Raw genomic sequence first — 25,233 nt, forward strand, 5'->3', positions numbered from 1 at the left:
AGCGGAGGCCCAGCCTCGCATTGTTCTCGGGAGGCCGCCGGAAAAGGCAGAAACGCAGGAGGAAAAGGGAAACGGGGGGGGGGGGGGGGGGGAGCCGCTGCTGATGTGGGGGGGGGTCGAGGCTCTACAGAGACCCCCCCACGGCCGAGGGGGGAGAAGAATCATCCATCCACCTTGGGGGGGCGCAAATCGGACTGGGGGGTGGGGGAATACGGAGGGGTGGGGGGAAATTTAGGGAGGTGAATATAGGGAGGGGGGGCACAAGGGTGACCCTTGGCAGCCCCCCCGCACCATGCACACACACACACACGGCGGGGGGGGGTGGCTGGGGGTGCGGGGCGGAGGAGGAGGAGGAGGAAGAAGAAGAGGAGGAGGAGGAGGAGGAGGAGGAGGAGGAGGAGGAGGAGGAAGAAGGGGGCGATGCCCGCTGCCTACAAGTCCCATGAGGCCGGGCGGTGCGGGGAGGGGGAGCCATAGGGGTGTGTGTGTGTGTGTTTGGTGGGGGGGGGGTTTGGTGGTGGTGGTGGTGGGGGGGGGGGGACAGCCCCGGCCGGGAGGTGCCCGCCCCGCTCGGCTCCGCTCCGCTCCGCGCCCCGCGCCCCGCTCCGCCCCGCTCCGCGCCCGCCGCTCCCCGCAATGCACGGAGGATGCTCGCGTCTTGCTCGGGCAGGAAGGGGCCGGAGGGCAGGTACCCGCTGCACTACCTCGTCTGGCACAACCGAGCCCGGGACCTGGAGCGGGAGCTCAGCTCCAAGCAGGTGGGGAGGCGGGGAGATGGAGGTTTTTTTTTTTTTTTTTTTTTAAGGGGGGTGGTCCGGGGGGGTGGGGGGTGGGGGTGTTTGGGGGGCATCCCCGGCACGGTTAGGTGCGCGGAACGGCACGGTTGGGGCTGATGCAATGCTGGCTGCACGGGGTGCTGAGGATGAGGATGAGGAGGGTGAGGGTGAGGATGGTGGTGAGGATGAGGAGGATGAGGAGGATGATGAGGATGAGGACGGGGATAAGGATGCGGATGGAGGTAGGGATGGGGATGGAGACGAGGATGGAGATGGGGTTGGGGTCCCCCTCACCACAACGCCAGCAGGGCTCAGGGTCCCCCCATGCCCCCCCCCCGGGCACGGCAGGGCTGTGACAGCCCCACCAGCTCTGGCACACGGCGGTGCCCCCCCCCCACGTGCCCCCAGCCCCCTCCTCTAGGCCTCCGCGCCCCCCCCCTCCAAACCCAAGGTGCCGAGGGCCCGGCGGGGGGTGCGCCCCCAGCTCCCCACCCTGTAGGGAGGGCGAGGCAGGGCCCCCAGCCCCAGGAGGCCCAGCACCTTCCTTCTGCCCCCCCCCCACGGTTTGGGGACCCCCCCCCCCAGCTCTCCGATGACCGCGGGCGCGTTCCCAGCCCCCATCTCCCCGCTGGCGTTGCAATCCAGGTAATTAAAACCCAACCCTGAAGACGCAGGAAAACCGCAGGCGCTGGCGGAGGCCGGCGGCGAGGCTGTGCCTTCCCCCCCCCCCCCCCCCGAGCCTCAAATGAAGCTGCTCGACCCCCCCCCCGGCACCCTCCCAGCACCCTAGGGTGCTGCGCGGCCCCGTGCCGGATGGGTGCGGGCAGGGGGTCCCCGCCGTGCCGTGGTGCCCCCGCCACACCCGCCTCCATTGTGGGGGCCGTCTGGGGGGGGGGGGCTGCATGCCGGCATCGCCCCCCCCCCCTCCATCACCGCTGGGTTTATTTCCGCTGTAATTTGGGGTCGTTTTGTTGTTTATTTTTATTTTTTTCCACCAGGAGCGGCAGAGATCAAAGCAGGGCGTGGGGGGATGCGGGGGCTGCGAGCGGGGTTTTCTAAGAGAGCCCCCCCCCCTCCTTGCCCTAATGTGGGGGGGCTCCTCCTGGGGCCCCCACCGTGCCCCTGTGGCTGGGGGGGAGCAAAGCCGGCCCTGCGAGCACCCAAGGGTGCTGGGAGTGCACTGGGGGGGGTGCTGGGTGCTGCAGGCCAGGCTGCAGGGCAGGAGGGGTTTGGGGAAAGGAGGGGGGGGGGGGGCAGCCTGGCCTGAGCCCCCTCCCCATCCCCACCCAGGGCATTTGGGGACACGGCTCGGCCCTCTGCAGCCCCGAGCTGAGCGGGCCCATGCGGCTTCTGCGGGGGGTGCTGGGGGTGCCTGTCCCCTGCCTGGGCACCCTGCCCTCCTGCCACCCCAGGGACCCCCACGGGGGGCAGTGGCACCCCACGGGACCCCCCCCTCTGCGTGCAGGTGCGTGGGGCTGGGAGCGCTGGGGCAGCTCGCGGGGCTGCTCCTCGCCGTGCCTCTCGCCGTGCCGCATGTGGGTCACCCCTGAATGTCACCGCCGGGCCCCAGGCTGCGCTTGTCCCCACCTGGGGACCTCGACCCGGCGTGTCCCCATGGCAGGGACGGCGTGAGGACACGGCAGGCAGTGCCACGACCCCACAGTGCCAGGACGCCCCACGCCACCGCCTGCCCCGTCTCGCACGGCAGTAATTGGGGTCACCCTGCTGTCCCCTGGGGCTGCGCAGGGACAGCAGCGCCCAGCACCGCCACCGCCACCCCGTGCAGGTCCCTGTCCCCCGCTGCCACCCGGGCACCGGCTCTGGGGTCTGTGCCCACCCTCAGGTCCCCCACCCTGGGGACAACCCGCAGGGTTTGGGGCGAGGAGTGGCCGTGCTGCGGCCTCACGTGGCACCGCCACCGCCCCAAACACGTCCCCGTCCCCAGCGGGTGTCACAGCCCCAGGACAGGAGCTGTGCCCCCCCCCGGCCCGGAGCCGTCCCGCGCTCTGCAGGGTGGAAATTGGGTCACACCGTGTCCCCTGGGGCTGGCTCCGGCATCGTGTCCCCAAATTGGTGGCCCTGGACCCCCCCCCCTTGCCCTGTGGCGCTGGGGCACGGCTGCGGGTGGGGAGCCCCGCGGAGCCTGCAGCACCCGTCCCCCAGCTGGGGGGCGATTGCTTTAATTAGAGTCATTTCATTAGCGCAATTAAAAAGCAGCAGTCGCCTGGAGAGCGTTGGAGCAGCACGCGGGCTCCTGGGGAGATGGAGGGGGGGAAATCTGTTTGGTTTGGGCGGTGGGGGAAACCTGGGGGGTCCCCTGCATGATGAGCCCCCCAGGGACATGGGGACACTCACGGCCCTGGGGACATCCCCAGGACATCGCTGCGAGGAGCAGGGGGACACAAGTGATGAGTGGGGGGACTTGCTGGGGGGGTGAGGGCCCTGTCCCCAGCAGCAAGAGCCCCCACCTGACCCCTGCCCATCCCCAAATCCCTCTGGAGTGCCAGGTCCCAGCCGGCACCTTTGGGTGGCACCTTTGTGTCCTGCAGCTGCGCCTCCTGCCCCGGCACCATCCGAGTGCCTCCCTCTGGGTACCGCCTGCTGGAGGGTGGGGGGGGGATGCTGAAGCTGGGGGGCTTCCACACAGCTCCATCAGGCCCCCAGCTGTGCCCCCAGCCCTGGCAACGGGGTGGCTGCAGCTTCTCCCCCCCTCTCTTCCCCCAAGTAGGTGCTGGGTGCTGGGTGCGCCGCCGCCGCTGCCATCGGGGAGAGCCGGAGCCCGGGGAGAGGTGGTGGGGGGGGATTCCTCAGGGCTGGCTCTGCGCCAGCCTCCAGGCTTGGCACAAACAATCGCAGCCCCAGCACGGCTCCCCGGGGCTGGGGATGCTCGGAGCAGCCGCTCGCTCCGCTCACGCAGCGCCGCCCGCCCCCGGCTCCGGCGGGGAACACGTGCGCCCGCCGCAGCACCAAGCGTCGCCCGCCGTGCCGCGGAGGGGGCTGCCGGCAGCTGCTGCCTGGCAACTGGGCGCAAACCCGCCCCAAAACCCCCTCCCAGATCCTCAGAGGTGGGGGATTTCCTCAGCTTGCAGCTGCATTGGGTGGTGTGGAGCCCCGTGCAGCGGGCTGGGGGCACGCACCCATCGACCGCCTGCACGCGGTGACCCTGCTCCGTGCCCGTGTCATGGGTGCAGCCCTGCCTGGCTGTACAGAGCCGTGCTGGGTGCTGGCAGTGAGTCCGTGGGGCTTGGGGGGAGCAGGAAAACCTTTGGGTTTTGAGCATTTTGGGGTGCGGTGCACACACATCTGCTCAGGGGGATGGGGATGCTCATGGAGATAGAGGCAAATGTCGGCTGCTTTCCCCGGCCACGAGCCTCACGTCCGTGGGAGGGCACGGGCAGGGGGTCCCGGCCATCCTGGTGCCCCCTGAGCCCTGCCAACCCCCCCGGCAGGCCGACATCGAGCAGCTGGACCCCCGAGGACGCACCCCGCTGCACCTGGCCACCACGCTGGGCCACCTTGAGTGCGCCCGGGTGCTGCTGAAGCATGGAGCTGACGTGGGCAAGGAGAACCGCAGCGGCTGGACGGGTGAGCAGGGGCTCGGGCACGGGCACGGGCACGCTCACCCCGCTGCCCCAGCTCCCCGGGGGGCTGCTTGCACAGCACTACGTGCGTGTGGCCCCGTGCCATGCCGTGCCGTGCCGCCCCTTGGCCCCGCAGTGCTGCAGGAGGCCGTGAGCACCCGCGACCTGGAGCTGGTGCAGCTGGTCCTGCGCTACCGCGACTACCAGCGAGCCATCAAGCGCCTGGCCGGGATCCCCATCCTGCTGGAGAAGCTGCGCAAGGTACCTGCCCCCGCCGGGGCTGGGGGGGCGGCTTTGGGGAGGTGGGGGCACCACGGCCAGCCTCCTGCCCACCCCACTGCGCTCCCACCGGCAGGCCCAGGACTTCTACGTGGAGATGAAGTGGGAATTCACCAGCTGGGGTAAGCTCGGGCAGAGCGGGAGCTTCCCAACGCGTCCTCCCCCACCCCTGCCCCGTGCCCACCCCCCAGGCTTGCCCCTGTCCCTGGGTGCGTTCCCCCGCCCCGCTCAGCGCTCGCAGCCCACCCGGGGGACGCAGGGTGGCCCCGTCCCCGGCTGGGCTATCGCCGTCTCCCCCCAGTGCCGCTGGTGTCCAAGATCTGCCCCAGCGACACGTACAAGGTGTGGAAGAGCGGCCAGAACCTGCGGGTGGACACCACGCTGCTGGGCTTCGACCATATGACCTGGCAGCGGGGCAACCGCAGCTTCGTCTTCCGCGGGCAGGGTGAGACGGGGGCCTGGGGGGTGTGGGGACAAAAGGGGGGGGGGACACGGGGGCCGTCCCCGCGCCGACCGCCCGCTCCCCGCAGACACCAGCGCCGTGGTGATGGAGATCGACCACGACCGGCGGGTGGTCTACTCGGAGACGCTGGCCCTGGCCGGCCACGACCAGGAGGTGCTGCTGGCTGCTGTGCAGCCCACGGAGGAGCAGGTGATGGGGCGGCTCACGGCCCCCGTCGTCACCACCCAGCTCGACACCAAGAACATCGCCTTCGAGAGGTGGGCACGGGCTGCGATGAACCCCCGGGTGTCCACGTCCTGGCCATCCAAGAGCAATGTCCCATCCCATCCCATCCTATCCCATCCCATCCCATCCCATCTCAACCCATCCCATCCTTTCCATCCTGTCCCTTCCCATCCCATCCTATCCCATCCATCCAACCCATCCCATCCCATCAGATCCTTCCCATCCCATCCTATCCCATCCTATCCCATCCTTTCCATCCTGTCCCTTCCCATCCCATCCTATCCCATCCATCCATCCCATTCCTTCCCATCAGATCCTTCCCATCCCATCCTATCCCATCCTATCCCATCCTTTCCATCCTGTCCCTTCCCATCTCATCCATCCTGTCCCATCCTGTGCCATCCCATCCATCCTATCCCTTTCCATCCCATCCTTTCCATCTCATCCTATCCCATCCTTTCCATCCTGTCCCTTCACATTCCATCCCATCTCTTCCCACCCTATCCTATCCCACCCCATCCCATCCCATCCCATCTAACCCCATCCTGTCCCTTCCCATCCTTCCCATCCCTCCCATCCCATCCCATCCTATCCTTCCCACCCCGTCCTATCCATCCCATCCCTTCCAATCCCATCCATCCCATCCCATCCCTGACAGCGCCCCACCTCACCCCCAGGAACAAGTCCGGGATCCTGGGCTGGCGGAGCGAGAAGACGGAGATGGTGAACGGGTACGAGGCCAAGGTGAGGGGCAGGGGGCCGAGCCGTGGCGGGGGTACGGCCGGTTTTCGGGGAACACCCACCACCTCTGGCACTCCCCTCCCTCGGACAGGTCTACGGGGCGTCCAACGTGGAGCTGATCACGCGGACGCGGACCGAGCACCTCTCGGACCAGCACAAGGGCAAGAGCAAAGGTTGGGTGAGGGGCTGTGGCGGGCAGGGGGCTGCGGCGGGCAGGGGGGCTTCACCGGCCCCCATCCTCACCCCGCAGGCAGTAAGACCCCGCTGCAGTCCTTCCTGGGCATCGCCGAGCAGCACGTGGGGCCCAACAACGGGGTGAGTGTGGGGGGCACGGGGAGGTGGGGGGGGGTCCCCGTGGCCGCGCTGCCCCCACGCTGAGCCACCGTTGGGGGCCGTCCCCGCAGACGCTGATCACGCAGACGCTGAGCCACGCCAACCCCACGGCCATCACCCCCGAGGAGTACTTCAACCCCAACTTCGAGCTGGGCAACCGGGACATGGGGCGGCCCATGGAGCTCACCACCAAGACGCAGAAGTGAGGGGGCGAGCGGGGAGGAGGGGACCCCAACCCTTGCCGTGCCACCCCCACCCCCCCCCCCGCCGCCCCCGCCATCGCGGGGTCCCCGGGGTCCCCAGCCCGGCGCCTGTGTCCCCCCCGCGCCCCCGCAGGTTCAAGGCGAAGCTGTGGCTGTGCGAGGACCACCCGCTGTCCCTCTGCGAGCAGGTCGCCCCCATCATCGACCTGATGGCGATCAGCAACGCGCTCTTCGCCAAGCTGCGGGACTTCATCACCCTGCGCCTCCCGCCCGGCTTCCCCGTCAAAATCGGTACTGGTTTGGGGGCACCCGAGCACCCATGGGTGCAGGGAGGGGGGCCCTTTGCCGCCAGCACAGCCCAAGCAGCCAGCTTCAATCCCTGCCCTTTACAATTTATTTTTTGTATTATCTGGGGCAGAAATCCCCATCTTCCACATCCTCAACGCCCGCATCACCTTCGGGAACCTCAACGGGTGCGACGAGCCCGTCAGCTCCCTGCGGCACAGCCCCAGCAGCGAGGCGCCCTCGCCCAGCAGCGACTCCTCCAGCGTCAGCAGCTCCAGCTCCCTCAGTAGGTGGTGGGGGAGGACCTGGGGAAGGGTCCCGGCGGGGGTCCCGGGCGGCGGGGTGCCCAGCCACGCCGGCCCCTGTCTCCCCGCAGCGTCGTGCCGGGCGTGCGAGATGGACCCGGCGCTCTTCGAGGTGCCGCGGGGGTACAGCGTGGTGGGCACCCACCAGGACGCCCTGCGGGAGGACGAGGACGACCTGCTGCAGTTCGCCATCCAGCAGAGCCTGCTGGAGGCGGGCAGCGAGTACGACCAGGTGGGCACCGCGGGGAGAGCCCATCCTCGGCATCACCCACCGGCCTCGTCCTCATCCAACATCCTTAGACTTATCCTCCACATCCAACATCCCCGGCCTCATCCAACGTTTTTCCCATCCAACATGCTGATCCTCCTCATCCAACATCCTCCTCCTCCTCCTCCTCATCATCATCCTCATCCAACATCCTCCTCCTCTCCCTCCTCCTCATCCAATATCTTCCTCCTCATCATCATCATCGTCACTCAACATCCTCCTTCTCCTCATCCTTCTCCTCATCTTCATCCAACAACCATCCTCAGCCTCATCCAACACCCTCAGCCTTGTCCTCCACATCCAACATTCCCCAGCTTCATCCAACAGTTTTCTCATCCACCATGCTGATCGTCCTGATCCAGCATCTTCCTCCTCCTCATCATCACTATCCTCATCTAACATCCTCCTCCTCATCATCATCCTCATCCAACATCCTCCTCCTCCTCCACAGCCTCATCCAAATTCCTCAACCTCCTCATCCAACATCTTTCTCATCCACCATCCTCCTCATCCTCATCCAACCTCCTTCTTCATCCTCACCCACCGCCCTCCTCACCCTCCTTTGAGCCCACAGACCCCATGGGGACCACCCACCCCTCTCCCCCCACCCCCACGTGCCACAGCGGGGCTGAATTTCCCCTCCGAGCCCCCCCCCAGCCCCCTCTCCACCACCCCCAGGTCACCATCTGGGAGGCTCTGACCAACAGCAAGCCGGGCACCCACCCCATGTCCCACGAGGGCCGCCGGGGAGACAGGTTGGTAAGGTCCTGCCAGCGCCCCCCCCCCCACCCCAGGGTGCAGAGGGGGGGTTAAAAATAAAAAAAAGGGTCAGGGGGCAACCACCAGCGGGGGCACCGACCCCCGGCACATCGTGGGGGTCCCGGGGGGATGCCGGCTGAGGCCGTGCCGCCCGTCCCAGGACTCCCCAGCACACGGCAGCCCCCCGAGCCCCGGGCAGCCCGTCCCCGGGGGGGGGCGGGGGTCCCGGGGCGCTGCTCCCCAGCTACGCGGAGCAGCTGCGCTTGGCCATGGCGCTGTCGGCGCGGGAGCAGGAGGAGGCCGAGCGGAGGACGAGGCAGGAGGAAGAGGAGCTGCAGCGCATCCTGCAGCTCTCGCTGACCGACAAGTGACCCCGCGCCCCCGCTGAGCCCCCCCCCCGGTTCCCCCGGTTCCCCCCACACACACACCGGGGACGGGGAGAACGCGCGGATGGGGCACGGGGTGGGGAGGGGGAGATATGGGGGGGACACGGTGGGAGTGGGAGTGGGTAAGGGGGGGCGCGCGGAGGAGAAATGGGGGCGCACGGGGGTCCCCATAGCTGGGGGGGTGAGGGTCTAGCGGGGTGCTGGGGGGGGGGTGGCAGGGAGCAGGGGGTGTCCCCCACCCCTCCCAGCCACCCCCCTGGGGTGCTGCCCTCGCCCTGGGGAGGTGGTGGGGGCACCCCGAATGGTGTGGGTGGGGGGGGGCTATCCCGGGGCACCCCCAGAGCTGTGGGGCTCCAGGCACCCCCTGCTGCCCCCCCCAACCCCCCAAATTGGCCCCACTGCCCAGGCGCTACCAAGTGCACTTACCCGGGAGCTGCTCTGCCTGCCAACGGGGGGGGGGGGCTCAGCCCCACTGCACCCCCAGCCCACATGGGGCAGCCAAGGGGGTGCCCACAAAGGGGTGCCTGGTTTCACATCCCCCCCTTTCACCCCCTGCTTGCACCCCACCCCCCCCTCAAATTTCCCTGCTCGGCTGCCCCCCCCCCACCCCCTTCTCCCAGCCCCCCCATCCCGGGCACTGCCCCCCCAAGCCCCAAGAGAAACCTTACATCAAATGGTGCTAACCCCCGGGCCCCCACCTCCCCGCCCCGGGCTGCTCCTTCTTTGCACACTGGGGGGGCTATGGGAGGGGGCCCCCGGCTCGCTCCCGCGGGACTTTTCGTAGCGGCCCCCCCGCCACGCACCCCAAAAGCGACGTCTGGGCCAGGGCCGGGGGAGCCCCGAGCAGCTCTGAGCGCGGCCGACACCAATAAATGCTCTTGAACGGGCGCCTCTCGGCCTCTCTCTGCCCCCCCCCGGGGCCGTGCGGGCAGGGGGGGTGCAGGGCAGGGCCCCCCCATACGGCCCCCAGGTCCCTGCCCCGCAGCCACGGGAGGCCGAGCCCTTTATTGGAGGGGGACCCCAGGAGCACCCGTAAATAGGAGCTGTGGGTTCGGGGGGGGGGGTAGCACTGTACCCCAGTGTGTGGCTGGATGGGAGGGGGGGGGCACAACCCCACAACCCCCCCCCCCCCAGTCCTGGGAGGATGCTCCGGGCACCGAGGTGGGACCCCCGTCCCCTGGGTCATCCCTGGACACCTCTCGGCACCCGGGGTGCAGGGGGGGAGCGATGCCGCTGGGGAGAGGGGGTGCGAGGTGGGGTTGGGGAGGGGGCTGCATTTGGCCCCCCCCTCCCTGCGGCCTCGGCTCCTGGGGAAAGAACATGGCTCTGGCCTCCTGCCCGCTGCGGGGACTCGGCTTTAATGCCTGCCTCAGGCGGGCGCAGTCCTCGCCCTGCCCGCGGCCGCGGCGCTAGTCCGTGCCGTTGGTGAACTGGCAGAGTTTGTGCTCCAGGTCGGAGATGCGCTTCTCCTGCGCCTGCACCGTCTCCTTCAGGACACGGATCTCCTCCAGCACCTCTTCCAGGGTGGGCAACTGCATGGGGGGGGGACACACATACATGGGGTCACCCTCCTGCCTCCACCCCAACCCAAAACCCCCAGGAGAAGGGGACGGCCCCGGTGCCGAGGGGTGGCACGGAGCCTGGGGTGCCCAGTTAAAGGAAGGGGGGGGGACACTCACGGAGAGGTCGGCGTTGGAGGTGGAGTGGCTGCGGCGGGGGCCCGGGGGGGGCCTGTTGTCCAGGATGTTTTTCTTGACCACCTTCAGCTCCCGGTTCTTGACGGGGACGTAGCCGTCCCGCAGCGAGATGAGGATGGGCTCCGCGTCCTTCCCCGACAGCCACTCGTCTGCCTCCAGGGCCGGCTCGGGGCCCGGGGTGTCAGGGTACAGGTCATCCTGGAAGAGGTCTGACTGCGGGGACAGAGGGGTGGCGGTGAGATGAGGTGTCCCCCACCCCCCCAAAAATTAAAAATAAATCCCATTCCCATCCGTGTGCCCAGGGGCTCACCTTGCGCGGCACCGTCATGACGATGGGCTCGCACTTGCGCTCGTGCAGCTTGAAGAACCTGCGTGGGGTGGGGATGCTCAGGGTCCGGCTGCCCCCCTCCACCTCCCACCCCCCTCCCACCCTAAACATTCCGGGCCCCCACCTGGCGATCTCGCACTTGCTGACGTCCAGCCCGCGTTTGGGCATGAAGCCCATGCCCCGCTGCGGCTCCTTGCTGCTGTAGGTGTTCAGGTAGTGCACGTAGGGCGCCTCGTCCGTGATCTCGAAGTACCGGATGCTGCTGTCCCCCTGCGGGGACAGGGGGGGACACGCACATCAGCCACCCGTGTCCCCAGGGGTTGGGGGGGGGGATAGCAAAATGGGGGGCAGCCCCCCCGGGGTTACCTTTCCGCACAGGTAGACGATGCTGGAGTCGGCGTCGTAGAAGGGCAGCAGGACCCCGTTGCTGGTGTCCATCTCCTGCAGGGCGATGGGCTCCTCGAAGTTATTCTGTGGGGTCGCAGCAAGGGGTTGGGGGTGAGGAGCAGCCCCGCTCCCCCCCCCCCCAGCTCAGTCACAACACGCCTTGGCCACAGCACACTGCGGGGACGGGGACGTCCCCCCCAGGACCCACTGCTTGGCATGCCCCTGCCCCACACCTGCTTACCTGCACCGGCCCCATTCCTCTTCTGGGGGAGCCCCCCAGCCCCCCCAAACACTCCCCACGCCCAGGCACAGCACAGCACACATGGGAACTTGGCATGGTTATTTTTTTTTTCTTTTAGGGGGTGGGGAATTTGGGATTGGGGTGGGGACCAGGGGAGCCACGTTCCCAGGAGCATCACTCCATGCGGCCTCGTTACCGGGTCCCACAAGCCCAGCTCCCGCTGGCTCATCCTGGTGAAGCCCGTGGTAAAGATGTGTCCTTCCCGCGTGAAGATGGCCCGCACGGGCCTCAGCCCTTCGTGGGGGGCAAACCTCTCCTGGGGGGGCGGAGGGGGGGCACAGAGTCAGCACAGGGCAAGGGGAGGGGATGAGAGGGGAGTCCGGATCCGTCCCTGAAACATCCGCTGGGTCCTGCTCGTGGTGGGCACGTGGTGGGCACAGGGGGAGGTCCTGGGGGGGCGCACGAGGTCGGGGGGGGGGCCCCGCTCGGCACGGCACAGCACGGCTCGGCACGGCGGGGTCCCCAGCACGGCGCTGGCCGGGCGCCGCCGTCTCGTACCAGGTCCCAGAGGCCCAGCTGCCGCTCGCTCATCTTGCTGAAGCCGGTGGTGAAGATCTTGCCATCGGCCATGAAGATGGCGCGGATGGGGCGGGCGCCGTCGTGCGGTTTGTCTTTCTCCTGCGCCGGCCGTTAGCGGGTTAAAGGCAAAGACAGAGACGCGCGGGCGCGGGCGGTTAGTAGGGTCGGGGGCGTTAGCGGGGCCGCGGGGAGGTGGGTGGACACAGCAGGGACACGGACACCGTGTTGAGGGGGGGGACGGGACACTCACCGCCACGACCTGCTGCTTGCGGGGGTCGATGACGCGGACCTTCTTGTCCTTGCAGGTGGTGACCAGGAGGCTGCCGTTGCGGTTCCAGCCCACGTTGTAGATGAGGTCGGTGTGCATGTCCTCCAGCGCCAGCAGCATCTCCCCCGTGCCCACGTTCCAGAGGATCACCAGGTTGTCGCAGCCTGACCGGGACACACGGACGGGGGTGGATAGATGGATAGGTGGACGCCGTCGCCCCCGTGGCCGTGTCCAGCCACCCCCCGGGGAGCCCTTACCTGCGCTGAGCAGGACGTTGCGCGCCGTGGGGTGCCACGAGATGATGCCCACCCGCTTGGAGTGCCCCTCCAGCGTCACCACCGGCTCCGTGATGCTGCGCACGGGCACGTAGTCGGGGATCTGCCACACCTGGGGGGCACGGAGAGCACAGCGCGGGGGTGGCGACCTCCCCCCGGCGAGCGCTAAGAGCACCGGAGCCAATTAACAGCATCATTAATTGCAGCTCGTGCCACGGGGACGACAGCGGCGCCTCCGTCCTGAGCCCCAGGGGGGGGACACACACACAAGACCCCATCCTGCCCGGTGCAGGACGCAGCCCCCGGCCCCCCCCCGCGGCTATTCCTGGGTGCTGAGTCGCCGGGGCGGGTATATTTAGCACAAAGTGCTGCATCATGGAGAGAGCAGCCACCGCCAGCGCGAACGCATGGCACCGGGGCTAAAAATAGGCCGGTGACACTTCGCAGGCTGCGAAGCACAGGACTGGGGGGGGGTCAGGGCCTCCTTTAGCTCCCTCCTTTTAGCTCCCTCCTCCCCCCCCGGAGGGCTGGGCCCCTCACCATGACGGTGGTGTCCTCGGAGGCGCTGGCGATGACGTTGTCGTTGTGGGGGCACCAGTCGATGTCCAGCACGGGCGCCGTGTGCCCCGTCACCAGCGGGTGGTTCTTGTCCACGCGCCCCGTCTGCAAGGCCCAGCGCCCGGCATCAGCACCCAGGGGACGGGGAGGGGAGAAAAAGGGGAGGGGGGCACGCTGGGACCACCCCCCAGACCCCAGCATGGCTGCTCAGAGGGGGGACACGCAGGGGACCCTGACCACAGGCAGAGTTTTGCATCTGCCTGGGGGAAACTGAGGCACGAGGCCCTGCAGGGAGGTGGAAGGGAGCGATGTGCCTTGGACCAGGCTGCTTTGTGTCCCCTCTGATGGTGGGGGGGGGCTAAAAGAGGGGGTCCCCAGCCCCTCTGCTGGGGTGGGCAGGGCAGACCCCATCCCACTGTAGTGCCCCCTGGGTGTCGCACTTAGAGGGGGAATTTGGGCAGGGGAAAAAGCAGCTGGGGGGGGTCCCACATCACCTCGGTTGCCCTAGGGTGCCTCTGCTCAGAGCCCCCACATGGGGACGGGGATTTTGGGGCAAAGCTGAGCAGAGCAGAGCCCGTCACCACGTCCTGCATCCCCCCTGCGTCCCGGGTGGGGGCCGTGTCCCAGTGCCCCCCCCATCCCCGCTCACCTTGGCGAGGGGCAGGACGATGAAGGCCCCCCCGCCGCCGGACTCCACGATGATGGCCAAGAACTTGGGGTTGACGGCGCAGAAGGAGCTGTCCCACGTCACCTTGGAGACGCGGATGTCCTCGTACATCTGGTCGGCCTTCACCGGCTGCCCGAAGACGTGCCGGAACTTGCTCTGGCGCACCACGCGGCGGCTCATGGCTGGGGGGCGCGGGGTCAGGACGTGGGACCCCCCCCAAATGGCACGGGGGTGTTTTGGTCCTCCCTAAACCCAGCGCTCCCAGGGACCCCTCCCTGACCCGGGTACAGGAGGGAGCCAGGGGACACGGTGATGGTGGGGATGGAGGTGTGGAGGGGGGCACGGGATGGAGCCTGACGTGGCCCTGGCCCTGTAACAGGGACCTGGGGTGGCCCCGGTGCACCCGGGTGGGTGCTGGGCACGGGCATCCCGGGGCGTGATGCTTTCTGCCTGCTCCATACCCCATGGCCGTGCCGTGCCCCATGGCTGTGCTGTGCCCTGTGGCCGTGCCGTGCCCCATGGCCATGGCCGGGGTGGGCACAGGAGCAGTGGCAGTGGAGGAGTGGGGCTGAAAGGAGAAGCCCCAAGGGGACGCGGAGGTGCCACGCACCAGCTCACAGCTTGTCCCCTCGTGTCCCGTCCCGCAGCGGTGGCCTGAGGTCACCCGGCTTGGTTGTGCCTCCAGCAGTGCCTCCAGCCTTGCGCCCACCCACGCCCACCCGCTCTGCACCCCCCGCCTGCCCAGCACCTCAGGACCCCAGGTGAGGGTCGGATCCTGCACAGGCTCCACTGCTGGCACAGCCCCACGGCCCCACGTGCACAGGGGGTGCAGAGAGGAGCCCCCAGTGCTCAGCACAGCCCCGGGGGGGCTCCAGCCCTGGTCACAGCCAGGCACGCGGTGCCCCCATCACCCTGTCCCCTCCTGAGCCTGCGCTGCTCCCAACACCTGCCTGGGGGCAGCGAGCCCCCTGGGCACCCCAAAACCCCCCAGGTTGGGGCTCTGCAGCACCCATGAGCTGCTGACCCCTCCTGGGGGCACCCCCACGTCCTTCTGGGGGTGCAGCCACTGCCGGGGCCGTGTCCAGCCTTCAGAGCCCAGCCTGTGGGGCCGGTGCGGGCAGGGGCAGGGGAACCTCAGCTCCCGGTGTCCCGGCCGGGTGGCTTTTGGCCAGGCCACGTGCAGCACCGAGCCGAGCCGCCTCTGCCGGCTCCCTGCAGGTCCCCAAGGGTCCGTGGCCCTTCAGCATCACCCCAGCGGGTGCAGGAGCCAGGGGTGGGGGTCCCAGAGATGGCACCACTGGTGTCCACCCCCTACACTGCCCTAGGACAGGGTCCGCAGTGCTGGGGGACAGCGAGGGGGCTCCGTGGGGGACACCCTGAGGGTGCTGCACAGCTCCCAGTGGGAGCATGGCTTGGGGTGCAGATGGGGACAGGGAGAGGGGGGCGGCCTGGCTGGTGGGGTGGGGTGAAGGCGGGGTGCAGGAGGGGTGCAGGAGGGGTGTACATGGGGTGTGTGTGGGGGGTGTGAGCAGGAGGGGTGCAGGCAGGTGCAGGCAGGAGACCGGGGGGTGCAGGAGGGTGCAGGCAGGGGACTGGGGGTGCAGGTTGGGTGCTGGCGGGTGCACGCTGGGTGCAGGTGGGGTGCCATTGGGGTGCCATTGGGGTGCCATTGGGGTGCCAGCAGGTGCAGGCTGGGCACAGGCTGGGTGCAGGCGGGTGCACGCTGGGTGCATGCGGGTACAGACAGGGTGCAGGAGGGTGCCGGTGGGTGCGAGCTGGGTGCCGGAGGGTACAGACTGGGTACAAGGCGGGGTGCACGAGGGTACAGGCGGGGTGCAGGCGGGGTGCGGCGGGCCAGCCCCCCTCCCGGCCGTGCCATTACGTTGCCACAATTGAATCCGCAGCGGCTGCCCGGCCGCCCGGAGGTCACTTTCCATTTATAGCCATCTCCCGCCGGGCGCGGGCGGGCGGGCGAGGGGCCGGGGGCCCGGCACCCCGCACCCAGCTCCGGCCGCCCTCTCCCCGGGGCTCCCCACCCCTTCCTCCCTGGGCTCCCTCCTCCTCCTCCTCCTCCTCCTCCTCCTCCCTCCTTTCTCCCCATCTCAGCCCGGCTCGGCTCGGCCCGGCCCGGCCCGGTTCCCGTTTCCCACCTGCGCTCCGCGGCTCCCTGCGCGCTGCGCCCCGCTCGGCTCCGCCCGGGTTCGGCCCCGTTCCCCCGTAGCCCCCGGCCCCCGGCCCCGCTCCTCCCGGCTCGGCTCGGCTCGGCTGGGGCTGGGGCTGGGCGCGCAGTGCCGCTGCCGCAGGGAACAGCTGAGCCGAGCCGGGAGCCGGGGCCGGCACGGCCCCCCCGCGGCGGGCACCGGGAGGAGGCGGAGGGGTAGCGGGGAGGGACGGAGAGAGAGGAGGGGGGGGGGGACCCGGCCCCGCCTGCCCCGCACCGGCCCCTGCCCGCCCCCGACACCCCCGGCCCTGCCCCACGAGCCCCAAATTGGGATGAGGATGGGGATGGGGATGGGGATGGATGGGGAGGGGGTGCCCGGAGCCTCCCCGCGCGCTGGGAGGGAGATGGGGAGGGGGGGGTGCAGGGAAAATCCGCTCCCCCCCCCCCTTCCCCTCCTTGTCCTCTTCCCACCCCGCAGCATCCTCCCCGCAGCGCGCAGCCCCTCCTGGTGTCCCCCCCCCCCCCCTCCGCAAGGTGTCCGTCCCGGAGACCCCAAACCCAAACCCCTCCCTGGGGATCACGGCCGTGGGATGGCTCCTGGGGGGCCCAGCACCCCCGTAACCCCCCCTCAGGGGGTTGCAGGCAGGGGTTGAGCCCCCACCCCACGATTTGGGATGGTTGCGGGGACGCTCACCGGCTGCCTTTAGGATTTAGCAGAGCCCGGCCCCGCAGGGATGCCCTGGCCCAAGGGGATTAAGGGATTGTAGGGCTGGGGGAGCTGGGGGGGGGCAGCCCTGGGTTCCTGGAAAGGCAGCGAGCGCTGGACCCTACAAGGGCACCGAGCGGAGCCGGGCCCAGCATTGGCTGAGGCGGGCAGGAGGGGGCAGCTGGCGAAAAGGCAGCGAGAGGTGACAGCCCCGACCCGCCTGCCAAAGGGGTGGTGGGCAGGGAGGGGGCTGCAGGGGCACCCCCACACACCACACCTCGTCCCACCACGGTCCCAGCTCGCTCCGTGCTTGGAGCTGGGGCACAGAGCGAGCCCCGTGTCCCCAGCACCTCAGCCCTGGCAAGGTGGGAGAGGCCCCAGGAAGCCTTTTCCCAATGGGTGCTGGGGGAATGGGGTGGGACGGGGCACCCCAAAACTCCCCAAGCCCTACAGGGATGGCTCCGCACCCCCACCCCTCATTTTAGGCCCAGATTTGGCACAGGGAGCCCGCAGGGGAGCAGCTGGGGCTGGGCTCCTGGGTCCCCCCACACAGGTCCCTTGTGGCAGGGGAGGCCATTTACCCCTCTGGTGGGGGCCACGAGCAAACCCCACAGCCCCCCCATGTCCCTGCTCTGCCAGTACCCAGTCCCAAGCAGGGGGCAGCACGCGGACGTCGTCGTCAAAATAAAACTTTATTCATTCGGTAACAAGAACATTGAATCTGCACGTCAGTGCACAAGTTCACATTTAAAAACAGCTGAGCACATCGGTCTTAAGTCTAGAGGGGGAAAGGGACGATCCCAGCCACCACGGAAGGTCCGGGAGGGGCCGAGGGCAGCGCTCAGCTCCCCTCCCCGGTTTGCAGCCCCCGGGGGGCTCGCTGCCCCACGGCCAGCCCGACAAACCCCGCATGGACATCGCATCTCCAGGGAGGAAAAGAAAAGGCACCGGCACTCGCATTCGTGCCAAGGGAGATGTCTGCAGGGCGGCCGGGCTGGGGGCACTGCTCGTGGCACTGCCAGAAGGTGGCCGAGCCCCTGCCCAGCCCGACCCCGGCTCCCACCTCTGCCCACGCCAGCAGGGGTTTAGGGCTCTGGCCCCTTTACGCAGAGCCAGGACGGGATTAAGGCAGGAGGCACCGTGAGCAGGGACCTGCTGCAGGTGTGGATTCCTCGTCCCAGTAGGGCTGGTGGGGCTGCGGGGCTCCCAGGGCGAGGGCGAGCGGCACCACGGTGCCCACACCGAGTCCGAGCGGTGCCGGGTGCCACCGGGCTCCCTTCCACGGGGCCCTGGCCCAAAATCCTCGCCCGGCTTCGAGCCCAAAAAGGAGCCCAAAGCGGCGTCGCCTCCTGCCACCCGCTGGGACCGTGCCCCCTGGGAGAGGGCCGAAGGGGAGAGATCTGTACAGGGGGCGACTTCTCAGCAGACCGGACGCACGCACGCACACGCACACACACACACCATCGAGTGCAACAGAACGCAGTGTAAAAACCAGTTTCACGCACACGCTATCCGTTTGTGCAAGGCTCACACGTTACAGTACAGCCGGAGATCAGGCGGGCAAGGGGTGGGGTGGGGGGGGGAGGCAATGGCTGAGATATTGTACAGGAGTCAATGTAAACAACAAAGCGTCCTCGGAGAGGGCTTCGCCAGAGACCAGGACAGCTGCTTTGTACAAAAATGCCCTTAAAACAACGCGTTTCTCCTAACCCCACTCTGTCAGCGAGGCTCGTCAGCTGCCGAGCGCCCTGGAGATGCTGCTCCTTCCCTGGGGGAAGGTGCTGCTCCCCGTGGTGCTCAGCGGGGCGCAGGAAGCACTGGGGTGGCCGCGGGGACCAGGGGCGAGCCAGCGGCACGGAGAGGGGACAACTGTCCCCGGGCAGGGACCTCTGAGCCCAGGCACTTGCCAAGGACCTGCGCTGCGTCCCCTCCAGCCCGCTCCCCTTCTGCCATCGAGTTCAGAGCCTCCAGCCCCCAAGGCTTTCATCGCTCTGCAGGAGAGGGACCTGCCCTGGGACAGCACGGCACGGCTCCCCCCAGAGAGGAGCAGAGTATTGGGAGGAAGCAGCGCTGCTGGTCTGCAAAAAGCAGGCACCAGATTAAATCAGGCAAGAAGAAAACCCCAAACCATCGCCTTCCTGCTCCTGGAGGGGACAAATGACACAGGGCTTTCCCTCCCCAGCAGCTCCTTGCCCTCCGGGGCACCCAGTCCCTCTGCCCCTGTGGGCAGTGGGGTGTGCGGAGGGCAGTGGGGGAGGCGAGGGCTGAAGTTGCCCTTCAGCGGGTGACACGAGGCCCTTGGCCTTTCCTCAGTGCCTGCCCGGCTCCAAAGCCAGCTGGAGCTGTCTGGGAGAAGCCAAATGTCTCCTGGTGTCCCGGAGGAGCCAGCCTCCCAGCTCAGGGCCTTGGGTGACTCGCAGGGAGTTGGCTGGGGCCACACCGTGCTACCTGACCCCCGCAGGGCCCTGCTGGGCCACCTCGGGCTGCGCTCCAGCCCAGGCTGCACACACAGCCCAGGCAAGGAAGCGAAGGATCCCTCGGATCTAGAGGAGGGCAGGGAGGTGGGATCCCACCCCAGGCTCACTTCACCTTGCTCACTGCAAAATCTGCCCTGCCACAGGGCTCCAGCTCTCCCACTGTGGATTTGTGCTGCTTCCCAAATACTCCGCCACGCTCCGGGGTTTTTTTTTTTTGCTCCTTTGCGACTGGAGCTGAGCTCGGCCCAGCAGAGCCCGCAAGGCTGTGCAGCATGGGTGCTGCTTTCTAGGCACGGCCTCGTCCGCTGCTCCTCCCACCCCATGTCCTCTCCGTGCCGGGCTTTCAGCAGCTGGAGCCATTCTGCATCTTCTCACTGCTGAGCTCCTCCTGGGAGCGGGCCTGGGCCGGCGCCAGGCACCAGCTCAGACACGCCGTGCGTGCCCTGCCATAGCCCTGCCACGGGACTGCAGACAGGACCCAGAGCTCCCCTGCAGCCCTCAAGTGCCTTTTTCTCTGCTCCCGACAGCAGCCGGGTAATTTGCGGACATGCACGGCTGGAAAGGAGGAGTTTGGATTTAGCCAAAGTGCTCGGGAACCGTAAATAATGAGCTGAAAGTGGGAGCAGGCGCTGCGCGAGGGGAGGCGAGAACCTGCAGAATGGCTCGGGGAGGGCACGGGGAGGGCTGGCCACGTCCCCCTGGCACTTCTGAAACCCAGCTTCAGGCAGGAGGGAGAGGGGCAGAGGCACAGACCCCCTCCTGCAGCAGGGTGACAGGGGTGAAGGCAGGACTGGAGGGGCCGGGACACATTTGGCAAAAGCCAGCATCGAGGCTCACTGGTGGAAGGGGAAGACGGCTCACAAAGTCAAAGCCACTCCGGTTCTGTGCAGATTACAAGGAACAGCACTGAGTGTGAGTTAGGTGGTTTTGTTTTCCAGTTTACAGAATGCAGTCTTGCCCTTTAAAAAAAAAAAATAGAAACAACAACGAAAAATCTATATAAATACCGTATGTACAATTTAGGCAAAAAAAAAGGAAAAAAAAAAAGACTTCCAGAAAAGATCTTCCCTCCGGGTTGAGTGGTAGGAGTGACAGCAGAGAGGACAAAGCTTTGCATTCAGGAGGGGAATACATCATGTAACAACTTCAACAGCCTCTGGGTCGGGAAGCGAACAGAAGTGCCCGTGAGCATGGCAGGGGGAGAGGAAAACTCAGGCAGCACGAGACCAGACCAGCGTTCAGGTGGAGGGGAGGCAGCAGGAGGGCAGAGGACAGGTGATATGGCCATGAACTGGGAAGGCCCACAGCAGTATTCAAGTAATGGAAGGGTTCACACCCTAACGAGGCGCTTGTTTTAGAAGAACACCCGGGTTTCACAGGCTCTGGCTGGGGTAACAGAGGATGGGGCAGCTGGCGGAGGAGCTGAGCCCCCAAAAAAGCGGGGCTGAGAGGTGCTGGGGGGCTCGGAGCCCACCCCGTGCATTCCTTGCCAGGAGAACCGAGCCTGGGGGCTGGTCCTGGAGCAGCTCCACGAGACCTGCCAGCACCGTGCAGTTCCAGTTCGCAGAAAGAAAAGAAAAGGCCAAACAAAGGGGTCTTGGCACAGCCTTCACAGTTACGTGGGCTCTCAACCCAGCTGCCCAGCACCATTTTGTGGCATGGGGAAAAAAAAAAAAAATTCAAGTCAGAGACTAGGACCTGCTTCTAAGCAACATTCCACCTTGCCGAAGCGAGCCGATAGCGTTTTGCTGGGTAAGGGTGTTCTTTTAAAACAAGCCAAAAAAAAAAAAAAAAAAAAGAACGTTTGAGGTTATCTGAGTTAATAAAAAAAAATTAAAAAACAAAAAACCAAACAGTCCTGCAGTCAGAGTCACACACAGAAGAACCAACCCACACCTACATGCGCCAGGAACAGTCAAATGACAATATATATATATATATATAAAATTAACCCATAAAGTGCATGATCCTTATATTACACCTGCCCCTTGCGTGAACGCAACCACACGGGTTCTCTGTAGGAAATGGCAGCCGAGGGCTCGGGATCACATGGTGTTATAGAGGGGATTGGTTGTCCGCTTTTTATCATTGGTCTTTTTCAGTCTCCTCAAGGGGTGAGTTCTACCGTGCTGCTGCCGGGGGGCGACAGCCGGGCCCCGCGCTGCCGACAAGGGGTCCAGGAGCAGCGGAGGACCCTCCGAGGAGGTAGTCCACGTGGGAGCCGTGCCGGGAGCCGAGCTCTGCTGGCTGGAGCCACAGTCTTTGGCGTACTGAGCCAGCGGTCGCTCCACTGGCTTGCTCTGGGCAATGCACTCGGCTGTTCTGAGCTGCTCTACGAAATGCTGAGCAGGTTTGGGATCCCCGAGGGCCGGCGGGGAGGACAGGCGGTGCTTCCCCCACGGGCTCTCCAAGCCCTCCTCCAGCCTCCCCCCGCGAAAGCCTCGACCCAGGGCGACGCAGGTGAGAAGCACGGGGGGGTGGGAGTTGGAGGAGGCCGACTGCCTCTCGGATAAGTCGTCCTTGGAGAGGTCCAGGCAGTCCAATTTGGCCAAGGACGCGGAGCGTTTCATGTGGGAAGGCGTGGTGAGCCCCGCATGCCGGATCCGTGCTTCTATTTCCTTCGCTCGCTGCTTGACCAGCCCGGGGTTGTTGCTGCGCTCCTCCACGCTGTGGCTGCTGGAGCTGTGGGGGAGGCCGTAGCACAGGAAGGAGATGTCCAGCAGGTCCATGTTTTCGGCACGATGGCTGGATAAATCCTCGCCGCTCAGCTGCCTCGAGGAGCCAGCACTGCCCCGGCACGGAGGCTGGCTGCTGTCCCTGAAGGGGAGATCTGCATCTCCCTCAGCGCCACACGGCACCACTGGCTCATTGTCTGTGCTCGTGCTCTGCTCGGTGACGCCTTCCAGGTGAACTACACAGGGGTAAGACGAGTGATCGGGGCTGGCTGAAGGCGTACTGGCCACCTGGGCAGAGGGGGAAGCAGCACCGGGGTGAAGAGAGAGCCCACCACCTTCCTCGCTGGGGCTGCCCCGGGTGGAGGTGGCTTGCTTTTGTACCGCGTGCTCTGGCAGTGACAGATTTACCAGCGTGGGAGCTCCGGGACAGGTCGGTGCCTTCTCAGAGCCCAACGAAGGGTTCAAGTTTTCATCTAGTGGAGGGACGGCTGCAGCCAGCTCTGCAGCCCTGACCGTGGGAGTGTACTCGATGATTTCGATTCTTTTGGGGAGGAGGGAAGGCAGTGCTGGCTCTTCCGTGCCATCAAACGAGACCACCGTCCTGCGCTCTTGCACCTCCTGCCCCGGGCTGGGCTCTGCGGGCAGCGGCTCCTGCACAGGATTAGCACGAGGTGCGGGTGGGTGCCTGCCTGCAGGCTGCTCTGCCCCCGGGAGCAGCAGCTCCTCGCTCCGTGCCCTGTCCTCTGGAGCCAGCTCCAGGGGTGGCTCCTCCGTCTTCCCCCGCGGCAGGAGCTCGGCAGCAGCGGAGTCGTTCCTGGAGTTCTTGCGGGTCGGTAAGACGCAGGCCGGGGGCGCGTGCTGGTGCTCCTGCTCCTGCCTCAAGCGCTCCTCGAACTCCAAGGTGGCTCGCCGGACAGAGCCGGGGCACCACTTGGGCTCCGGGTTGGAGCTCTGCTGCTCCCCCGCAGGGCTGCTCTCCTCCAGGTCAGACTTACAGGAAGAGAGCTGCGGCGAGGAGGCAGCGTCTCGCTCAGCTTGCAGAGGGTCCCTCTCCTTCTCCTGGTGTCCAGCGCAGGCTCCCTCGCTCTGCTCCACCCTTTCTGACGCCCAAAGTGCCTCCACCGGCAGGTCGTGCCCCGTGGTCCTCTTTGGTGTCTGGGTGGCGGTGGCTGAAGCCTCCTTCTGCTGGGCAGGTGCTGCTCCCTGGTTGATGGACTCGATCTCCGTGATGATTTCCTTCACAGAAATGGCGTTTTCGGAGTGGGACTGCGTGAGATGGCCTGCGCCAGGCAGCTCGGGGACCTCCTGCAAGGCACAAACAGGGGAATTACAAACGGGTCGGCTGTGCTGACACACAGCAAGCTGCCTAAAAGCAGTGGGGGAGCATCCCCCAAAAGGAACAGAAAGGACAAGTGCTAATGTGCAAGCACACAGCGATTACCAACACAGCAGCAATATTGTCTCTGGGACTGTGCGTAACATATTCCGGGCTGGATTTCCACCTGGGCTGAGATTTAAGAATTGTTATTTCATTGCCACGAATTCCAAAGGATTTTTTTTCCCTAAATATAGTTCAGTTAACCAAAAAAAGAAAAAAAATCCAGATGCTGCTAAAAGTGCAGTTTTGAACCGAAAACGTGGAAGATTCTGCTCACGTAGGGGAGCAAACAAAAACAGAATGGCCAAGCACTGAAACACTCCCCGAGGAAAATGGCCAGAGAGGCTCCCCCAGCAGCACAGACGCTCCTGCTGCCAAATCACAGGAGAGAGCGTCGGCCTCTTGTGTTTGGAAGAGCCTTATTGCCTCACATGGAGATGGAAAAGATTCAAGCAATGCAGGGTGGAATTTAAATAAGAGAGGCTCCTAGAAAAGGATGGCCCTGGACACCATCAGTCCCTGTGAGAGCCCTGCAGGGTGGAAAGCAATTAGGACAGAAAGGTACCTAAACGCAGAGGTTGCTAAATTCTGTCAAATCTCTCTCTGCCCCAGGAGAGAAGCCAACCAGGACGTCCCTGACTCCATCACCCTCGGCCCAAACGAGCTCATTTTATTCCATCAGTGGAAGCTCTACACCTGCCCCAATTTATTGTCCCAGTGCCGGTGCTTTCCAACTAGGGAAAAGCGCCAGCTTTGTCCCATTATTTGGTGGATTCCTCAAGTCAGATGAATATCCGCGCAGGTTCAGGATGCTGGCTGGCCTCGGCTGTTCAGCTGCACTAATGGGTCAAGTCCCACCTATCCGCTCTCCTGATGTGAAACTCAAAAATAAGTTTCTCATGAGAACAGCAGACCAGGGCAGGGCAGGGTTGACTCAGCCAGCGCCCTGCCACAGCCAGTAAATAGATGTTTAAGGAAAAAAATGCAGAAAATGGCAAGTACCTAAATAGAAAAGAAAAGGGTAAGTAAGTTATCTAGCAATCCCACCCCTGAGGGCGGCCCTGTTCACTGACAGCTAGACCTAGAAAATCCCCTGCCCGCAGCAAGCTCCCAGCAGAACTACCCACAGCCACGTTTGAGCAGTACTTCCTAAAAAACCAAGCAAGTTATTTTAACCTTTTGTTGCTCTTCATCTGTGGAAGAGTCATCGGATGCCTGAGGGGAGTTTCCAGAGCTGTTTCTCCGAGCATCTGCACCCACGTCTGCAGCTGGGGGCACTTCCAGCGCGGGCACCCTGGGGACCCCGTTCCTGCCACTCCCTTGCTCCTCTGTCCTGGAGTGGGAGCAGGTGCGTGACCTGCTCTCCTGAGAAAGCTCCACGAATTTCTCTAAAGCGCTGAAGAAATCAATCCTGTCTGTGCTGAGGTCTGTCACTTCGGGCTGGGCGTTCTGCTGGGGACTCAGGGAATTCTGGTTTGGGGACTGGGGGAAGTCTTTTAAGCACGAAGTGAATTCTTCCATGGGAACCAAGTGCACGTTCATATCAGGTTTGAGGGCATCTTTTTCCAGGTCGTCCACCGTCAAATCCGGGAACTCGGTTATTTCCAAGGGGCGCTGGAGCTGCATTAAGGCCTCGGAAGCATGGCAGTTATCAGTGGGGACAGAATCCACGCAGCACCCTGCCGTACAGCCGTTGATGTTGTTGAGGTTCAGCTTGTCCTCCATCTGCTCAGCGTGGAAGTCTCTACACGTGAACTCCAGGTGGATCCTCCTCTCCTTCACGCACGTCTCCTCGATCATGTTGGCATCCTCTGGGAGCTGCTGCTCCCTGTCCAGCTCGGCCGAGTAGATGGGAGACATGGGCTGCTGGTTGTCGTTGGTTTTGGCCTCCGAGATCTGGTCGGCCGAGCTGGTGATCTCCTTTTTGTTCAGCTCCAGCCCGGACTTGCAGATGGGCTCGTGGTGGTCTGAGAGGTCGCTGTCCGAGTGCGAGCGCCACAGCTTGTTATGGCGCTGTTTGCTGTGGGAAAGAAGAGCAGAGGAAACACTGAGCTGTGTTTTCACATACCAGGGCCAGACCCACCTTGTTCTAAGAGGATGCAGCCTACATGAAAAGCCGTGACAAATACCAGAGTCATCAACCACAACTGCAGCTGAACTTAAACATCTCAGGGCCAAACCTGCTGCTGGAGAGGTTGATCCAACACCACGCCGCTTTCCAGCCCCTAAATT

At 65.7% G+C, this 25,233-nt stretch overlaps 3 protein-coding genes across 10 annotated transcripts in view; 1 reads left to right on the forward strand and 2 right to left on the reverse strand.

Annotated features, from left to right (window-relative positions):
• Positions 1 to 543: 543 nt before the first annotated feature.
• On the forward strand, positions 544 to 8,790 carry ANKRD13B (ankyrin repeat domain 13B). Of its 4 annotated transcripts, none has more exons than XM_082776445.1 (15): positions 544 to 758; positions 4,226 to 4,361; positions 4,494 to 4,618; positions 4,713 to 4,758; positions 4,938 to 5,081; positions 5,167 to 5,356; positions 6,002 to 6,068; positions 6,157 to 6,238; positions 6,316 to 6,380; positions 6,470 to 6,600; positions 6,735 to 6,892; positions 7,020 to 7,172; positions 7,263 to 7,423; positions 8,138 to 8,218; positions 8,379 to 8,790. In XM_082776445.1, the coding sequence occupies exons 1-15, from the start codon at positions 648 to 650 to the stop codon at positions 8,604 to 8,606; spliced, it is 1,878 nt and encodes a 625-aa protein (XP_082632571.1). In that variant the 5' UTR covers positions 544 to 647; the 3' UTR covers positions 8,607 to 8,790. The 4 variants fall into 4 exon arrangements, with proteins under 4 accessions (XP_082632571.1, XP_082632570.1, XP_082632568.1 ...); XM_082776444.1 differs by having other exon boundaries at positions 8,138 to 8,214; XM_082776442.1 differs by having other exon boundaries at positions 4,896 to 5,081; positions 7,020 to 7,423; positions 8,138 to 8,214.
• Positions 8,791 to 9,946: 1,156 nt separating this feature from the next.
• On the reverse strand, positions 9,947 to 15,907 carry CORO6 (coronin 6). Of its 3 annotated transcripts, XM_082776448.1 has the most exons (12): positions 15,755 to 15,883; positions 13,587 to 13,786; positions 12,920 to 13,042; positions 12,362 to 12,491; positions 12,087 to 12,268; positions 11,816 to 11,935; positions 11,454 to 11,573; positions 10,996 to 11,100; positions 10,754 to 10,899; positions 10,612 to 10,669; positions 10,284 to 10,514; positions 9,947 to 10,136 (listed from the first exon to the last, which is right to left on the reverse strand). In XM_082776448.1, the coding sequence occupies exons 2-12, from the start codon at positions 13,782 to 13,784 to the stop codon at positions 10,014 to 10,016; spliced, it is 1,536 nt and encodes a 511-aa protein (XP_082632574.1). In that variant the 5' UTR covers positions 13,785 to 13,786; positions 15,755 to 15,883; the 3' UTR covers positions 9,947 to 10,013. The 3 variants fall into 3 exon arrangements, with proteins under 3 accessions (XP_082632574.1, XP_082632572.1, XP_082632573.1); XM_082776446.1 differs by lacking the exon at positions 11,816 to 11,935 and having other exon boundaries at positions 15,755 to 15,907; XM_082776447.1 differs by lacking the exon at positions 11,454 to 11,573 and having other exon boundaries at positions 15,755 to 15,907.
• A 1,236-nt stretch (positions 15,908 to 17,143) lies between these two features.
• The window catches only part of SSH2 (slingshot protein phosphatase 2), an 89,106-nt gene continuing 81,016 nt past the window's right edge, over positions 17,144 to 25,233 (reverse strand). For all 3 annotated transcript variants that reach the window (XM_082776503.1, XM_082776502.1, XM_082776501.1), the window contains 2 exons: positions 24,178 to 25,021; positions 17,144 to 22,928 (listed from right to left, as the gene is read on the reverse strand). In XM_082776503.1, coding sequence (XP_082632629.1) covers positions 20,994 to 22,928; positions 24,178 to 25,021 — 2,779 coding nt within the window. In that variant the 3' untranslated portion in view covers positions 17,144 to 20,993. The remainder of the gene's footprint in view (positions 22,929 to 24,177; positions 25,022 to 25,233) is intronic.

Source organism: Aythya marila (assembly GCF_965140915.1).
Source record: "Aythya marila genome assembly, chromosome: 20".
Lineage (NCBI taxonomy): Eukaryota > Metazoa > Chordata > Aves > Anseriformes > Anatidae > Aythya > Aythya marila.